Source organism: Tauraco erythrolophus, chromosome 1 (genome assembly GCF_009769465.1).
Source record: "Tauraco erythrolophus isolate bTauEry1 chromosome 1, bTauEry1.pri, whole genome shotgun sequence".
Classification (NCBI taxonomy): domain Eukaryota; kingdom Metazoa; phylum Chordata; class Aves; order Musophagiformes; family Musophagidae; genus Tauraco; species Tauraco erythrolophus.
Genome location: NC_141465.1, coordinates 133,499,922 through 133,516,712, shown reverse-complemented (window position 1 = coordinate 133,516,712; position 16,791 = coordinate 133,499,922). Strand labels below are relative to the sequence as shown.

Genomic DNA, 16,791 nt, shown 5'->3' with positions numbered 1-16,791 from the left:
CAGCCACCCCTGACACAATTTCTACACTCAAAATCCAAAACAATCACAGCCTGCAAGGCCTCCAGACCTCCATAGTGCCTACAAGGTTCTGGATGCTCCATCAAGAGATGAACCATTTCAAGGGTTTAGGGCATTAGGGCATTAAATGCTTTGAGATGATGTTTTAGGCCATGCACAGTAGCTCCAAACCAGCTGAAGACAAACCATGTAGTTTTCACAGCTGGGTTTTCAGTGAGGAGCACCTTGTTTATTCTCCACTGCAGGTGGTGTGAAAGTGATTTATGGCTACACATACAGAAGAGGCAGCTATTTTGGGGGAAGGTAAAAAAAAAAAAAAGGCAAAAAGCTTTTTGGAATTCCATACTCCAAACAAAACATTTTATATTGTTTTTCTAACTCTCATTATAAGGCTCTTCTCTTTCCAAGCAGAGGAGTCACATCAGAAAAATCCTTTTCAAGTGTTTTGTTTGTGTAAATCAGTCCAGAGACAAAACAGAAGACACAGAATAAAACCCACGTTCAGAAGCCACACCATGTGGTCTTATCGACACAACAGCAGACAAGACCACGCAATAATACTGTCCCTTCCAGGAAAATCTTCACTCAGAGGATGATGAGGCACTGGAACAGGTTGCCCAGAGAAGTTGTGGCTGCCCCATCCCTGGAAGTGTTCAAGGCCAGGTTGGATGAGGCTTTGGGCAGCCTGGTGTAGTGGAGGGTGTCCCTGCCCATGGCAGGGGGGTTGGAACTGGATGATCTTTGAGGTCCCTTCCAACCCAAACCATTCTATGATTCTATGAAAGTCTCTCTCTGATTTTCAAACTGATGAAGAATGCCAAAGTCCTTTAGAAGCAAGACTGGCAAGAAGAACCTAACAAAGCACCAGAAGCGGATCTCTCTTGCTATATTAAAGGCCACAGGACCTGGAAAACGGGAGAGCAAAGGGGATAACCTCTCTCCTTGCCACAAAACCAAACCAAATAAACCTTGTGCACATACGTTACAAATAACACGATCAAAATGAGGGACTCGTACAGGGACAGAGAACTAAGAATGACACACAAGACTGTCACCCATAAACCACAACAACTGAGAGCGTGTTTTACCATAAGCGAACAATCCAAGAGCACCTTTACCTGACTCTTACCATGCTCTGAAAAGATGTTCCCCCCACAATGCACACTGATTATTCAGTGGAGCAGAGCCAAAGCCCAGACCAGCAGTTTTATTTTCAAGGGGCCGTGAATGCTGCTTTATCACAACGCTCTCTAGAAGAAGGCTCAGGCTAAGAGCTCGACAGCAAAGCACAACACTGATATTCAGAAGCAAAGCACCTGCTTCAGAGACATTTGGAATCCTAATCGATCTTCCCATGAAGAAGTCAGCTTGCAGCCTTACCGGATGGTAAATTCCAGCAGCTCCTGTATGCCCTGCGGGTCGAGGTGCTGAAGGTTGTAAACCCTCTCCAGGCTCTGATGCAAGAACTGCTGGGAAGGATCTTCATGTGGTGTAATACTGGGAGAGACAGGTGAGGACACCAGCTTTCTACCTGGCAACTAAGCAAGAAGAAACACACACATGCAGAACAGTTTGGCACAAATAACAACGCTGTAAAATGCTGCCACGTTATTTAACAACTACCAACCAAGAGCTCAAATTCACTTCTCAAATTCAAAACTTGTATCAAGTCTTTCAGTTCTGCATCTTTGTTAGTTAACGCTCTCCGTTTTATAAGCCATCTGCAGACACCTTCAGGTTAAACTTCAACCTCCCTCTGAGAAAAACATCTTCCTCATCTACTAACTATGACACTAGGAAGTCGAGGGAAGTCCAAGACCGCACAAACCACAATTCATTTTATGAGCTGGAAGATGACTTAAGGTCAACTTCAGTCCCACCACTGCTTCCACGCAGAAAAAATATGCTTCGAAGCAGCAGAGAATACATCTCACCCACGAGTAAAATGTTTAGGTAGGACACAAGTCAAATGTTGGAAGATCTACAAAGACTAAGCCCCCTTCCCCACACAGTTGGAGCTACAGAAAGCTCCCAGGAATCCTGCCCACCCGGTACTCTTTCCTAACCAAAAAGCCACGTGCTATTCTCACTTGAGAGCAATAATGTTATTATTCTCAAAATATTACAAAATCCATATTGTAACAATTTAATATTTGGCCCTCCTTACTGACTGTACATTTCAATATTCGTTCCCTAGAAGCCTGGGAGGAAAACCTTAAGGAACCAAAGTGTTACAGGCTGACAGACACGGAATATTCAGCAATATTCCTAACAGTGGTGAAGTGCAAACCAAAGAGGTTCAACTCACTCTTAACGGAGGGACCAGATGGGAGAGACTGTCCCGAAGATAGGCATAATGTCTGAATGTATGATCAGAGAAGAGGGCAGGCATTGTTGGGCAACTTTTCGCAGCGTTAAAAATCAGAACCAGAACAGCAATGTCTATTGAAACGGACTGTTAAAGAAAAATAAACGACAGCAAGAAGAGCTCCTTGGGGACAGCAAGTTAAAACAACAACTCAACAACCCTTTCCTTGCTGGGGATTGTTTAAGAAGTTCTTTGCAGTAGAAGAACACTGAGCACAACCCAAAGAGGCAGCTGAGCAGATGAAAACAAACTACAAAGTGGGAACATCACAGGATGGGCCATACTGGAGGACGGATGTTACTGCCAACGTGGGATTGCTCAGAGCTGACACAAAGGATAGGAGCCAGGGATTATAAACGCTGAACACGCTCATTAGGTGGAGTTTCAACTCTTCCTCAAAGCTTACACTGTGCTTACCAGTTTGGTACCCAAACACCATCTAAAATGAAACGTTTACCACTGAGTCTCTGAAAATTGCTGATGTCCCATGATGCTAGTCTCTGAAAAACACCCCTCTTACACCAATCAGAGAATCAAACACTGGAAGATGATTCTGGAATAGAAAAACTATTTTCACAGCCTGAGAGCTGGAGAAATACAGAGGGCAGCTAAAGGCTTCGGTTAATTAGCCTAATGGCTGAGGCACTCGCCTGCCACAGGGTGACCCCAGGCATTAAGGGTGACCCCAAGCATTAAGGGTGACCCCAAGCATTAAGGGTGACCCCAAGCATTAAGGGTGACCCCAAGCATTAAGACCTCTAACAGGAGAGCAGGAAAGGATCTCAGTGCAAAGCTCACGATCGCCTGGGCACTTGACTGCACAGAGAAGAAGCAGGTTCAGGCACAGAAGAGACTGAACCCACGTCTCACCTCCTGAAAAAATCTTCTGCATCCACGGGCTGCCAAGCATAAAGGCTTCCACTTGGTAAACCAACTTCTCCTCTTTGCCCAAAACCCTTTCCCAGTTTTCACCTGAAGCTATTCAACTAACCCAATTCAAATTTGCTAAGTGCTTCGAATCAGACAAAATCATGTTTTTAATTAACAATTTACACTGCAAACATACCATTCAGGTCTACCTTGTAGTTTCTGGCTCCCAGGCCTGTCTCCATATAATACATTTCCAAAAAATTTGGTGGCAAGTTACCTCCAGAACATTCTTTAAAATCATACTCTCTGGTTCAGAGCAGGAAAGTGCACTGAGCTAAAAATCAGTTTTCTCCTTCCCAACATCCCTTCAATCCTCAACTCATAGGACAAATTTACTCAAATTATTACTCAGCTATCTGATTAGGGATTAATCTTTCTCTCCACCTGATCCTGGCCCTTTTCTACTCTCACAAGGTTATTTATTTATTCTGTATAGAAGTTCTAGCCAATGGCCTGGGACCAGTGACAGAAATAAGAATAGCTTCACAAAGAGAGTTGTTTCAGTCTAACATCCCTCAGCATGCATCAGAAATAACATTACATTCTGCAATGGCACAGAAGGGAAGCAAGGAGAATGAAGAATGGAAAAATGGTATTTCACATTTCCAAGGCATCTCCTATTATTAAGGATAATGGTAAAACAATAACAGTTTGTATTCCAAAGCACCAGAAGTGTGAATATTATTATAAGGATTTCTGATTTTGAACTATTTCCAAAAGATGATAAATTTACACCACGACAGGGATCCAGCCACTGCTGCACTAAGAGACAGTACTGTTCCACACACTGCACAACAGGGAGGGTAAAGTTTTACCTAAAAAGAACACAAACAAGGAAAACCACTCTTACTTAAAAGCTAACCTGGTGTAGTGGAGGGTGTCCCTGCCCATGGCAGGGGGGTTGGAACTAGATGATCTTTGAGGTCCCTCCCAACCCAAACCATTCTATGATTCTAAAGCATCTTCAAAATTTGCTGCAAACTAGACAAATGTTTTCACATCAAAAGGCTCATCGACAAGGCCCAAACCTTGATAAATTGCTTTGTCAAGAAAGGCCAATTATACCACATTGGTATTTATGAAGATCATTCCAGATAACAGTAATTCCATCACTTGCTGAGTAATAAAACTAAGCAGGATCCAGAAATAGCTACAGGATTGTCTGCTACAGTTTAAAACGGTTTAACAAATGTGAGCATCAGGAAAACACGAATAAAATCTATTACAGTCAAAACAATCAACTGGCTGCATTAAAAAGATACAGGCTGGGTCATCCATGTCTGGCTCTGGCGTGTCAAAGAAGGGATGTGTGCTCAGCAGCTCTGGGACCAACGGAAGCACCAAAGTGGGATGCCTGCTTCCCAAGAACTTCAAGCATCTGAAAACACACAGATTGAAATATTTCTTAGTAAACATGTATGGTGCAAAATACATTTTAAAGCATTATTACTTCATGGTGTAGAGGCATTTTGAGGTGCTGGTCAGCATCAAAATCCTATTGTCCAAGTGTAGCGTCTCTTCACGGCACAGTATTTGCATTAATATGTCACAGGATCAAAGAAAATTGAGAGGGCAGTTGGAAAAAGGAAGCAGTAATAAAAATTGTTTACTTAAACTGTCCAAGAAATACTTAACACCTGGAGCTATACAACCCGAAAAAAGCTTTCATATGAAACACTAACAGACGAGGGTATTTTTTTCTTCAAAAATAAAGGAGCGAAGAGGTAAAAACTCAACCAAACAGCAAAACCCAAAAACCTCAAACTCCACCAAAACAATGTGAGAGTACAATAGAAGACAAAGCAGACCAAAACAAGCGTTGCCAACAATATCCAAGAATTCCATCTCAAACCATGTGTGCTGGAGCATCACTTCCTTTTTTGCTTCCATTAAACAACAAAAAAAAACCCCACACAAATGTTGATTAGTTTCGTTCAGACAGAAAAAGTCCCTTCAACAGCACGAAGCCACACAGCCCATCCGCTTGTCATGACAGATACAGTCAACTGCTGGTCAATATCCCTACTTCATGCAGTATCAAGTAAACACAAAACATCAGTTGCACAGAAGAGATGAGGTTTTAAATTGAAAGTTGAAATCACCTTTTCTGGGAATGCTTTGAGTGCTATTTCCAGAAGTGGTCATCAGTTCTGTGTTCCCAGTAGGAGTTTTGACAAGCAAGAGCAATACAGAGTTTCTACGTCAGTCATGAATACCTACAATGCTTAGTTACAGCCACTATTCCAAATATTTACAGAACAACAGGATTGTGTACCTGTAATACCTGTTCCCTTCTTAGCTACCTCAATATTTGTCTGATGTCTCTACTACTCGAAAGAATAGGAAAATAAGTCGGCACATAAGGACACTGAACACACTCACTTCCATATGGATTCTCTGTCTGTGGGATACTTGGTCAGGTTCTTCAGCAGCTCCACCAGCGCCAGATGGATGCCTTCTTTAGTTGAGACATTGGTGCAACACAGCAGTTCATGAAGTGCTTCCCGAATGTCCCTCGAAGAATCCTAAAAACCAAACCCCAACCCAGACACCTATGAGTGCCGCGACAGGAGACGTGCCTGCATACACATTTCTCTAACCGCAGCAGTTCCTGCTCCTTGGCTGAATCAGTACTAGAGGCATCTGAAAATCAGTGCACGTTTCTAGTTATCACAGCTAAGCACTGATGAAACAGGAAAGCTGGAGGGGAACCTACAGAAAAGCTGGAGAGTGACTTTTTACAAGGGTGTGTAGTGATAGGACACACGGCAATGGATTTAAACTGAAAGAGGGGAGATTTAGATTGGATATAAGGAAGAAATTCTTCACTCTGAGGGTGGTGAGGCACTGGAACAGGTTGCCCAGAGAAGTTCTAGATGCCCCATCCCTGGAAGTGTTCAAGGCCAGGCTGGATGAGGCTTTGAGCAACCTGGTGTAGAGGAGGGTGTCCCTGCCCGTGGCAGGGGGGTTGGAACTAGATGATCTTTGAGGTCCCTTCCAACCCAAACCATTCTGTGATTCTATGAAGTGACAAACCAGGCAACTTCTGCAGGGTCTCCTGCTGGTCTCATCCACCCACATGCTTCATTTACTGGAATGAATGGGAACTGCTTCACCACTGATCTTCTCAAGCAAAGCAAGAATCACTATTTGGTTCAGGTGATGCTGTACCCTTAGGCATTGGCAGTAAAATAAAAGGAAGATGCTGGATAACTCAACAAAACAATCACCAAAGATTGTTTCGTTGTCTTCGGAGAAGCCTTTTATCATTCAACACAGGAAGCTCAATTCCACAAGCCTTAACCCAGTCTCCAGCCTCAACAGGGTTTGTGCAAGCGTTGAGGACATGTCAATGGCTGGACAGACCAAATTAACAGTGATCATCTACAGGATAAAGGAACTCAACCTAACTACGGGTTTATAGGTGGACAATGAAAAAAAAAAAAAACCCAACAAAAAAAAAAAAACCACAAACCACACTTACAAGTTCCGTGAGGAACTTTGTTTCGATCACACAGGAGCCCTAATGTACCGCTTTTGAAGTCCCACTGCACCCATTTCATTTTTTAGGCCAGGGTGACATTGTGCAGAGGAGCTTATGTAATGTCCCAGCAGTATTTTCAGAAAGGCTGTGGCTGAACTCCAGCTTAATTAATTACACCCCTTCTGCCAAAACCCACCTTGCCGTTCCGTATCAATGTGTTCTACTTCCTTCCTATCAGCATTTGTGTGGTACTCCTGGATAGAATGTGAAAATTTGACAGGATACCAGAACTGGATGAGTTTCAATAGTGGATTTTTTTTTTTTTTTAAATTATAATTTGCTAAGTGTCAACAGCTCATTCATCACTGTCTAACACAAAAGAAGAAAGAGCAGTTCTTTTGTAAAGGCTCTTAAATGAGGGCCAACACACACAAAGCTCAAAGGAGGAAAGCACAGCAGGGCTGCTCAGCCATTCCTAATTTTGGTGGTGAAAGGCAGACTATGGCCAAAAGAGAAGACATGCTCTAAGGACTGGAATCAAAGGACCATGGACACAAAATACTCCAAGTGAGTTGCCCAGACCACTGGAAGGGCAGTACAGAGACAAGCAAGGCAGAAGTGATAGAGAGGAGCACAACTCAACAGAAACTGAGATCAAGGACAACAGGCAAAGAATCCAAAGCCTGGGCAGAAAAGCAAGGAGAAGCTGGTAGAGTTATCCAGATAAAGTCAAAGCATTGGGGTGAAAACAGAAGTTCCCCTCGCACTCAACTGTTCCATACTTACACTCTCAAAACAAACGCAGACACCAAAGTTAATGTTATTTTTCCATATCCTTTATCTTGGTACTGGAAGATGGATTTTACAGAAAGCAAGCAAGGACCTTTCAGAATTAGACAAACCCATTAAAATGTTAATAATTCTCACACTTCAGCTATCCTAATACCTGATAAAAATTATGATAATATAAACCATAATACAAGTATGATTTAATCATAGATGATAAGTCAGCACAGAAGTGTAAGACAGAACCCCAGCCTAACTATGACGTTTTTACACCTTGATGCACAAGTTTCTTCCTGGGGCACAACTGAAACAGGCCACTGTTGCCCTGGGTGAAACAAAGTGCAAGTAAAAAGGCAGAAACAGCAGATTTGCAGCACTGCCCAAGGCTGGGAGACTATCCAAAAGAAGCAGAGACGTGCCTACTACATGCAGTAGAATCAAAAAAAACCCAAACAAACGCCTTAAGGGCTACAGCTCAGCAAATAAAACAGGTTTGAGGGGAAGCAGTTTGGCACAGCACTGTTTATACAGCTGAAATCTCTTCCCCTTCCCAAGTCAAACCCGTCAACTGGGAATGGCAGCTGACTCACACTGTCCCCTGGATCCTGGTTGAGCACTGACTGGTTGGGAAAGGCCAAATCTACACTGCAGAGCACATCAGCAAACTCTGAACAGGCAGAAGAGAGATTTCAGACCCGTGCCCTGTCTCTGCGTGGTGTGCAAAGATGTAGCCAAAGCAGGTGAAGGAGGGAAACAGAACAAAAACGAAGCTGTGCAGAGTGCTGGACCACAAAATGAGACAGAAAGAAACACACATGAGGCAACAGCACAGTGATCAAGGGAAGAGTTTTTATCTGAAATCCATCTATTTCAAAAGCATTCTGTTGTCCTGGAGATGACAAGCTGCAAGACCATAGGAGCCTTTGGGGATGGTCAAAGAAAAGGAAAAAAAAAAAACAAACCACAAAACAACAAAAAAGGGGGACAGTTCCAGCTCAGAGGAAGAGGCTCATTAGTTTTATTTAATTACAACACCTCAAAGAGAGCAGGAATGCAATTTTTTCCCTCCTCAGGAATTTCTTACCTCCAAGACAGCTAACACAGTATCCAGCTGGTCTTCCCGCAGCGTGATGTTGTTGGAAATTTTTCTCATTGTGTGTATTGACTGCAACCTCACCTCCTCAATTTCGTCATTAAACATGTCAACCAAGAAATCCAGGCATTTCTCCGCAAAAGAAGGCGAGGACTGAGCCAACATACAGAGGGCTTCCACCGCAGCGATCCGAACCTCTGTGAAAGGACAGGGAGGGAATTATTTGTCAGTGCTATTTAAAAGGACATACCACCCAACAGCCAGGCCTCCTATTTTCCAGGACTGGGCTAAGGACAGGAGATGCTAAAGAAACACTGAGGATGCTGGAGACGAAGTAGGCACTCATGCCATGAGGGACCTTTTCACAGGCAAGTCTTCAAACAAGCCCCAGAGATCAGCGTTTCAGCAGCAAACAGAACAAAATTCCTCTGCTTCGTGACTTCAGATTCCTCAAAAGAAAGATAGAAGGTGCCACCTAGTTATTAAAATTTAAGCAAAAAAGCACCAAAAGGTGTCTGGAGTGTATTCATGCTGTAAAACATAGCAGGAATTTGAAGAATACCCAAACATAACAAGCTTAAGTGGAGACAAGATTCTCTGCCCTGCAGCCATCCTCGCTAGCTTCCACATTTATGTGCGGGGATCATAAAAATAAGAATTAATCTGATGTCTTGCAAACATTATTGTTGCAAACATACTTTTATTTTCCATTCGAACTAGCTCATCTTGAAAACATTTACTTAAACTCGCGTGTAGCTTTCAGGCCTATTGTTCATACAGAACATATTCGATTCCTGATGATTCCAATTAAGCAGAAAAATGCAAACACAGCGAGACCTCTGCTTATTCAGTAACGAAGCTTTTGTCACAACTACGAGCCTCTGTGGTCATGAAGACCAAAGTATCACATTTTGGTGATCAGAAGAAAAACATTTTGCCAACATTGCTTCCCTAAGCTGACACCCTAATTCAGATTTAGGTTACAACACGGAATTCAAGAAAGGAAGCAGCGCTGTGAGTGAGGAAGAAGAGAGCTCAGCAGTATTTAAAAACGTTGCAGTGGGAAGAGAGAGACCTACATTATTTAAGGATGTGTATATTCCACATCTGACAATTTTATCCCCATTCCCCAATAGCACCACACTGCCACAAGACCTACGGCACGAGGAATTGGAGAACGTGTTTCACAGGTCGATGGCCTGAGCCAGTGAAAAAATTTTTTACTGGTAGTCAGAAAAAAAACCTTCAGGGAAAAAAAAGCTTCAGGGAGAGTTTAGCTCTAAGAAAAACAGGCTTTTATTTGCGGGAGTCATGGAACAATAAGCCACTTTTTACAACACAATCTACAGCGATATTTTTGTTATGGTGGTTTCGTGCTTTCTAATTTAGCCTCGTCCTTCCGGTAACATCAAAAGCAAATTCAGGAATGACGTTCAGAGCTCAGCATTTTCACTGTTCTGTGCAAATACCGGCCCTTCTCAATAGCCTGAAGAAATATACATCTTCCCTTTACCCACAGGAAAGCTGGGCTGGAAAGGGCGGCACGCAGACTTTCCTGAGGCCACCAGCATAGAATCATAGAATCGTTAGGGCTGGAAGGGACCTTCAAAGGTCATCTAGTCCAACCCCCCTGCAAGGAACAGGGATATCTCCAACTAGATCAGGTTGCTCAGGGCCTCGTCCAACCGGGCCTTGAACGTCTCCAGGGATGGAGCATCCACCACCTCTCTGGGCAACCTGTTCCAGTGTTCTACAACTCTCATGGTAAAAAATTTTTTCCTAATATCCAACCTGAATCTACCTCCCTCTATTTTAAAACCATTACCCCTTGTCCTATCACAACTGGCCCTCCTGAACAGCCTCTCCCCATCTTTCTTGTAGGCCCCTTTGAGGTACTGGAAGACCGCTATAAGGTCACCCTGGAGCCTCCTCTTCTCCAGGCTGAACAGCCCCAACTCTTTCAGCCTGTCCTCATAGGAAAGGTGCTCCAGCCCTCTTATCATCTTCGTGGCCCTCCTCTGGACCCTCTCCAACTGGTCCATGTCCTTCTTATGTTGGGGACTCCAGAACTGGACGCAGTACTCCAAGTGAGGTCTCACGAGGGCAGAGTAGAGGGGGAGAATCACCTCTCTTGACCTGCTGGCCACGCTCCTCTTGATGCAGCCCAGGATGCGGTTGGCCTTCTGGGCCGCAAGAGCACATTGCCGGCTCATATTGAGCTTCTCGTCCACCAGTACTCCCAAGTCCTTCTCCTCAGGGCTGCTCACGATCCATTCTCCGCCCAGTCTGTATTTGTGCCTGGGATTGCCACGACCCAGATGTAGGACCTTGCACTTGGCCTGGTTAAACTTCATGAGGTTGGTACGGGCCCACCTCTCCAGCCTGTCGAGGTCCCTCTGGATGGCATCCCTCCCCTCCAGCGTGTCGACGGCACCACACAGCTTGGTGTCATCGGCGAACTTGCTGAGGGTGCACTCCATGCCACTGTCCACGTCACCGACAAAGATGTTGAAGAGGGTCGGGCCCAACACGGACCCCTGAGGGACGCCACTCGTGACCGGTCTCCACATGGACATCGAGCCGTTGACCACTACTCTCTGAGTACAGCCATTGAGCCAATTCCTTATCCACCGAGTGGTCCATCCATCAAACCCATGCCTCTCTAGTTTAGAGAGAAGAATGTTGTGCGGGACAGTGTCAAAAGCTTTGCACAAGTCCAGGTAGATGACATCCGTTGGTCGACCCTTGTCCACCGATGTTGTCACCCCATCATAAAAGGCCACCAAGTTGGTCAGGCACGATCTGCCTTTGGTGAAGCCATGTTGGCTGTCACCCACCACCTCCTTGCTCTCCATGTGCCTTATCATGGTTCCCAGGAGAATCTGCTCCATGACCTTGCCAGGCACAGAGGTGAGGCTGACCGGCCTGTAGTTGCCCGGGTCCTCCTTGTTCCCCTTTTTAAATATGGGGGTTATGTTCCCTCTCTTCCAGTCATCGGGGACCTCGCCAGACCACCACGACTTCTCAAATACAATGGCCAGTGGCTTGGCAACTTCATCCGCCAGTTCCTTCAGGACCCGCGGATGGATCTCATCAGGTCCCATGGACTTGTGCACCTTCAAGTTCCTCAGATGTTCCCGAACCTGCTCTTCAAGTACAGTGGCCGGTGGTTCATCCTCACAGTCCCTGCTAGTTCTTTCCACAGCTTGGGTGGTAAGACAAGAGGCTTTATCAGTGAAGACTGAGGCAAAAAATTCATTGAGTACCTCAGCCTTCTCTATGTCCCGGGTAACCAGAGCACCAGTATCCTTCCGGAGGGGGCCTACATTCTCCTTGGACTTCCTTTTGTCCCCTACATACCTATAGAAGCTTTTCTTATTGCTTTTTATATCCCTTGCCAAATTCAATTCCTTCAGGGCTTTAGCCTTCCTTACTTGATCCCTGGTCACTCGTACAGCTTCTCTGTATTCCTTCCAGGCTATCTGTCTCCGCTTCCACCCTCTGTAGGCTAACCTCTTCATTTTCAGTTGGTCCAGGAGCTCCTTGCTCATCCACGCGGGCTTCCTGGTCTTTTTGCCCGACTTGTTCTTCATCGGGATGCACCTCTGCTGAGCTTGGAGGAGGTGCTCCTTGAATGTGGACCAACTTTCCTGGGCCCCTCGTCCCTCCAGGGCCACCTCCCACGGCACTTTGCCCATCAAGTCCTTGAAGAGGCCCAAGTCCGCCTTCTTAAAGTCTAGGGTACAGAGCTTGCTGAATGGTTTCCTTGCTGCATGCTCAATGCTCCAGCCAAACTCAGGAGCTCAGGAATTCCCGTGTTCCAGTTTGACACTCGTCATTCACCCCGCTTACAAGAACAGATCTAATCTGCTGGAAAGACACTATCCAAATCCAGCATAGCAAGACCTCAAGAAATCTAAACAATAGCACTGTGGAACAGGTAAATATAGAATCATGGAATGGTTTGGGTTGGAAGGGACCTCAAAGATCATCCAGTTCCAACCCCCTGCCATGGGCAGGGACACCCTCCACTACACCAGGTTGCTCAAAGCCTCATCCAACCTGGCCTTGAACACTTCCAGGATGGGCTCTTAGATATGATCTTAGCACACAGATATTCCCATTAAAGAAAAAGAATTATCAATAGAATTGCTAAAGATGTAAGCACGACCTCACCTGGAATTTAAGTGCCTGAAAAGGTCCTACATCTGGGTCATGGCAATCCCAGGCACAAATACAGGCTGGGCGGAGAATGGATCGTGAGCAGCCCTGAGGAGAAGGACTTGGGAGTACTGGTGGACGAGAAGCTCAATACGAGCCGGCAATGTGCTCTTGCGGCCCAGAAGGCCAACCGCATCCTGGCTGCATCAAGAGGAGCGTGGCCAGCAGGTCAAGGGAGGTGATTCTCCCCCTCTACTCTGCCTTCGTGAGACCTCACTTGGAGTATTGCATCCAGTTCTGGAGTCCCCAGCATAAGAAGGACATGGACCAGTTGGAGAGGGTCCAGAGGAGGGCCACGAAGATGATAAGAGGGCTGGAGCACCTTTCCTATGAGGACAGGCTGAAAGAGTTGGGGCTGTTCAGCCTGGAGAAGAGGAGGCTCCAGGGTGACCTTATAGCGGTCTTCCAGTACCTCAAGGGGGCCTACAAGAAAGATGGGGAGAGGCTGTTCAGGAGGGCCAGTTGTGATAGGACAAGGGGTAATGGTTTTAAAATAGAGGGAGGTAGATTCAGGTTGGATATTAGGAAAAAATTTTTTACCATGAGAGTTGTAGAACACTGGAACAGGTTGCCCAGAGAGGTGGTGGATGCTCCATCCCTGGAGACGTTCAAGGCCCGGTTGGATGAGGCCCTGAGCAACCTGATCTAGTTGGAGATATCCCTGTTCCTTGCAGGGGGGTTGGACTAGATGACCTTTGAAGGTCCCTTCCAGCCCTAACGATTCTATGATTCTATGAAAATATACAGATCTAGTCAGCAGTTTTCAAAAATAACACATTCCAGGTGGCTTTTATAGCAGCTGGAAGTGAAAGCAGCTTAGTCTGTTTAGCCCCTTGCAAAATGAAAGCTTTTTATTAATTCATTAGGGAAGCCAGTCCCCAAGAGAAGCAAAACTACTTAATCTGCAACCTACCACTGGCTAAGAACAAATGAGCACAAATTGGCCACAGAAGAAATTGGGTTGGACATTAAAAGAAAATTTCTGTTTGTTGGAGCTGCTGGATTCTGAAATATTTTGAAAAATATGTGGGTTTGTCTCCGCTAGTTCTAACCTTTGGTAGGATGGAAGCTGCTATGTTTACAAAATGAATGATTACTGGACTCTGTGGGCACAGGTTCCTTGTGGTGCCATGTTTTATACCACAAGTTCTATAAATTTCCACTTTCCTTCCTGCAGAGAAAACACCAATTTCAAACAGCAGCAACTCACGTTGCCAATTTAGAACCACATGCAACTGTTAAGTTTAAGTCAATAAGAAAAAATAATCCCAGTGGGTTTCTGCATAACGTAAGCAATCACTTCTTACCAGACCTTTTACAAAAACTTTACTGTTTATAGGAAGCTACTTGGTTTTGGCTACTCAATGGAATGTTTCTACCCAAAATTCTGTGCAACACTGTAGCGTCTCTGAAACAAATGTCATATCAGAGATCACGACGGAATGAAAACCCACCACCCTGAAGTCCACGATTCATTAAACAAAACCAAACACAATAGCCAAATAATCTATTTTGACCACAAAACCCACAACCACCCAAAAAAAGCTTATTAGGTCGCACACATCTCCTCCTCTAGTTATTCCCCAAGAAGTTAACACTTACCATACATCTCATCTTCCAGGCCATGAACAAAAGCCCCACAAGCTCCTGACTCAATCAAGTTGACGGCACCCGTATCGATTTCTTCCTTGGGAGCATCATCTCCCCACTTTCTGCCACTGGAAAACTCCCCAGAGCTGTAGAGTTCTTTGGCTCGTTCATGCGCAGTGCGCTTCCTCTGTCCAAACAAATTTTTCAGTTACAGCCGCGGAAAACTTTATATATGACTGAAAAAAATATTAAATGGTTTTCCTGGATTTGAAAACACATGTAGCTAGAGGCTTAGACAATGACAGAGATGGGAAAATGCTGAGAAAAGCAAATATTGCTGTCTGTGCTATGACTATTTCTAATTGCCAGGAACACTTTGTATTTTCCATGTTGGCAAACGATAATAACTAATCTATTTTAATTAATATATTCTTAGACATCCATTGTAAGGACAGCCAAACAGGGTCAGAGAAAAGGCCCGTCTAGTTGAGCATCCAATAACTGATCTGCAAAACCAGACACTATCGCTTTGCAGTTCAACTCGTTAAACTGCAGTTAAATACTTTAATGACTATTGATGCTTTACAGCACTCAGCAACGCGTAAAATGTGGAATTCGTTCAGCACGCTTGCTGATCCATCTCCTTTCCCCTACACACACTTTAAAGAAAGCCGTGCAGCACTTGCTTTAACGGGCTTCACAAAGAAGCACACAAAAACTAGCAGCTCTAGCTTCATTGTTCTTTTGTAGACAGAAAAACTGAACATAAAACCTCAAGCGAGTTGCTTAAGGAAGGAATTTTTCTGAAAAGTTTTGCTCATGGGGCTCAGGAGTCTCAGCCTTTAGATGTTCAGGGCTCTTGAAACGTCTAGGTCTACTGGTTGGATCTTGCAGGAATTTTCCATAAGCTTGCTCCTAAAACTAAGGTGTAATCTTTCCATACTAGGCACTGGAACAGGTTGCCCAGAGAAGCTGTGGCTGCCCCATCCCTGGAAGTGTTCAAGGCCAGGTTGGACGGGGCTTTGGGCAACCTGGTGTAGTGGAGGGTGTCCCTGCCCATGGTAGGGGGCTGGAACTAGATGATCTTTGAGGTCCCTTCCAACCCAAACCATTCCATGATTCTATGTAGAGTTTTTAGCCAAAAGGCTGTCAGCAGAACACAAACGTTTACCTCTCATCTATGGAACCTGAATAGCCTAGAGCTGCTCATTACGTGCTCAGGAAGTGAAACCTAAAACTAGCAAATGCTTCACTGACTCTAATCTAAAAGAAAACCTGTCTTCATCAATTAACTCTCAGCAGCCCCGAGGCAAGGACGTGGTAAACAAACACACTCAACATTATCATACCTGTTGTGCCATTTTCGTACGCTACACACAGTAAAACCAAACTCAAACGTTCACATACCCTCAGATCTGACATGAGCTTCTTGTCAAGGGTCTGCTCTAAGAAATGGGAGCTAACTTGTTGCATAGAGCCCTAAAGAAAAAAAAACAAACAACCAAACATCAAAAGGAAGAAACAGGATCATTTTAAAATTACATCATATAATTTCCTGACTTAGCACAGAATCCAATCTTATTCATTCATTCTAACAGCTTTATACAACGCGTGACACGAGCATATATCAGAGTCTAAAGAAGTTTACTTCGGGTAAACTTCCTGAAGATGTCAAAACATCTTATTTTCCCACTGAGGTTAACATGGTCTTTCTTGAGTTCAGTTGTTTTACATGCCCTGTGCTGGAGAAGAAAGGGAGGGAATTATGACATGTGCTTGTTTTTTTCTTGGATACCCAACCCTCTGCTCTCAAGGGAAGAATCACTGTATAGCTCAGCTGAGAAACTTTTGGGTTTCCTCAACCTCTCTCATTTCTTTCTTCTCAGAATTTTGTTAGAAATTTACCTGTACAGTTTTTAAACACCCTCCCATTTCTTTTCAAACATACGTGAAAAGTAAAGTAACGTGAGACAAACTATTCTCAGCTAGAGGAGGAAAGAATGCAACTTACCAATAACTTAGCAGCTTGTACTCGAACAACCCAGGAACCATCGCTAACCATATGGCAAATTTTTCCGAACGCATCATCGACCAAGCGAATTTCTTCATTAGAAGAAGGAATCGGGACGATGCTAACACAAAGAAGCATAAATCAGTTTGCTGATCTTACACCACGCTGGATGCAAGTAAGAAAATTATGCTGGATTCCTATGGATGCACAACAGATACCAGGCACTAAAGCTTCATCCGGATCGGTGCGTCCTTGTCAGGTATCCGCAATTTGTACACATCGGTTTTCTA

The 16,791-nt window shown here is 44.5% G+C and overlaps 1 protein-coding gene across 4 annotated transcripts in view; it reads right to left on the bottom strand.

Annotated features, from left to right (window-relative positions):
- The window catches only part of INTS4 (integrator complex subunit 4), a 40,375-nt gene that overhangs the window by 16,324 nt on the left and 7,260 nt on the right, over window positions 1-16,791 (bottom strand). For 3 of the 4 annotated variants that reach the window (XM_086614832.1, XM_086614839.1, XM_086614856.1), the window contains exons 8-15: window positions 16,502-16,622; window positions 15,898-15,969; window positions 14,503-14,677; window positions 8,671-8,876; window positions 5,699-5,841; window positions 4,579-4,694; window positions 2,327-2,460; window positions 1,399-1,556 (exon numbers count right to left, since the gene is read on the bottom strand). In XM_086614832.1, coding sequence (XP_086470958.1) covers window positions 1,399-1,556; window positions 2,327-2,460; window positions 4,579-4,694; window positions 5,699-5,841; window positions 8,671-8,876; window positions 14,503-14,677; window positions 15,898-15,969; window positions 16,502-16,622 — 1,125 coding nt within the window. The remainder of the gene's footprint in view (window positions 1-1,398; window positions 1,557-2,326; window positions 2,461-4,578; window positions 4,695-5,698; window positions 5,842-8,670; window positions 8,877-14,502; window positions 14,678-15,897; window positions 15,970-16,501; window positions 16,623-16,791) is intronic. The other variant, XM_086614849.1, reaches the window with a different exon arrangement.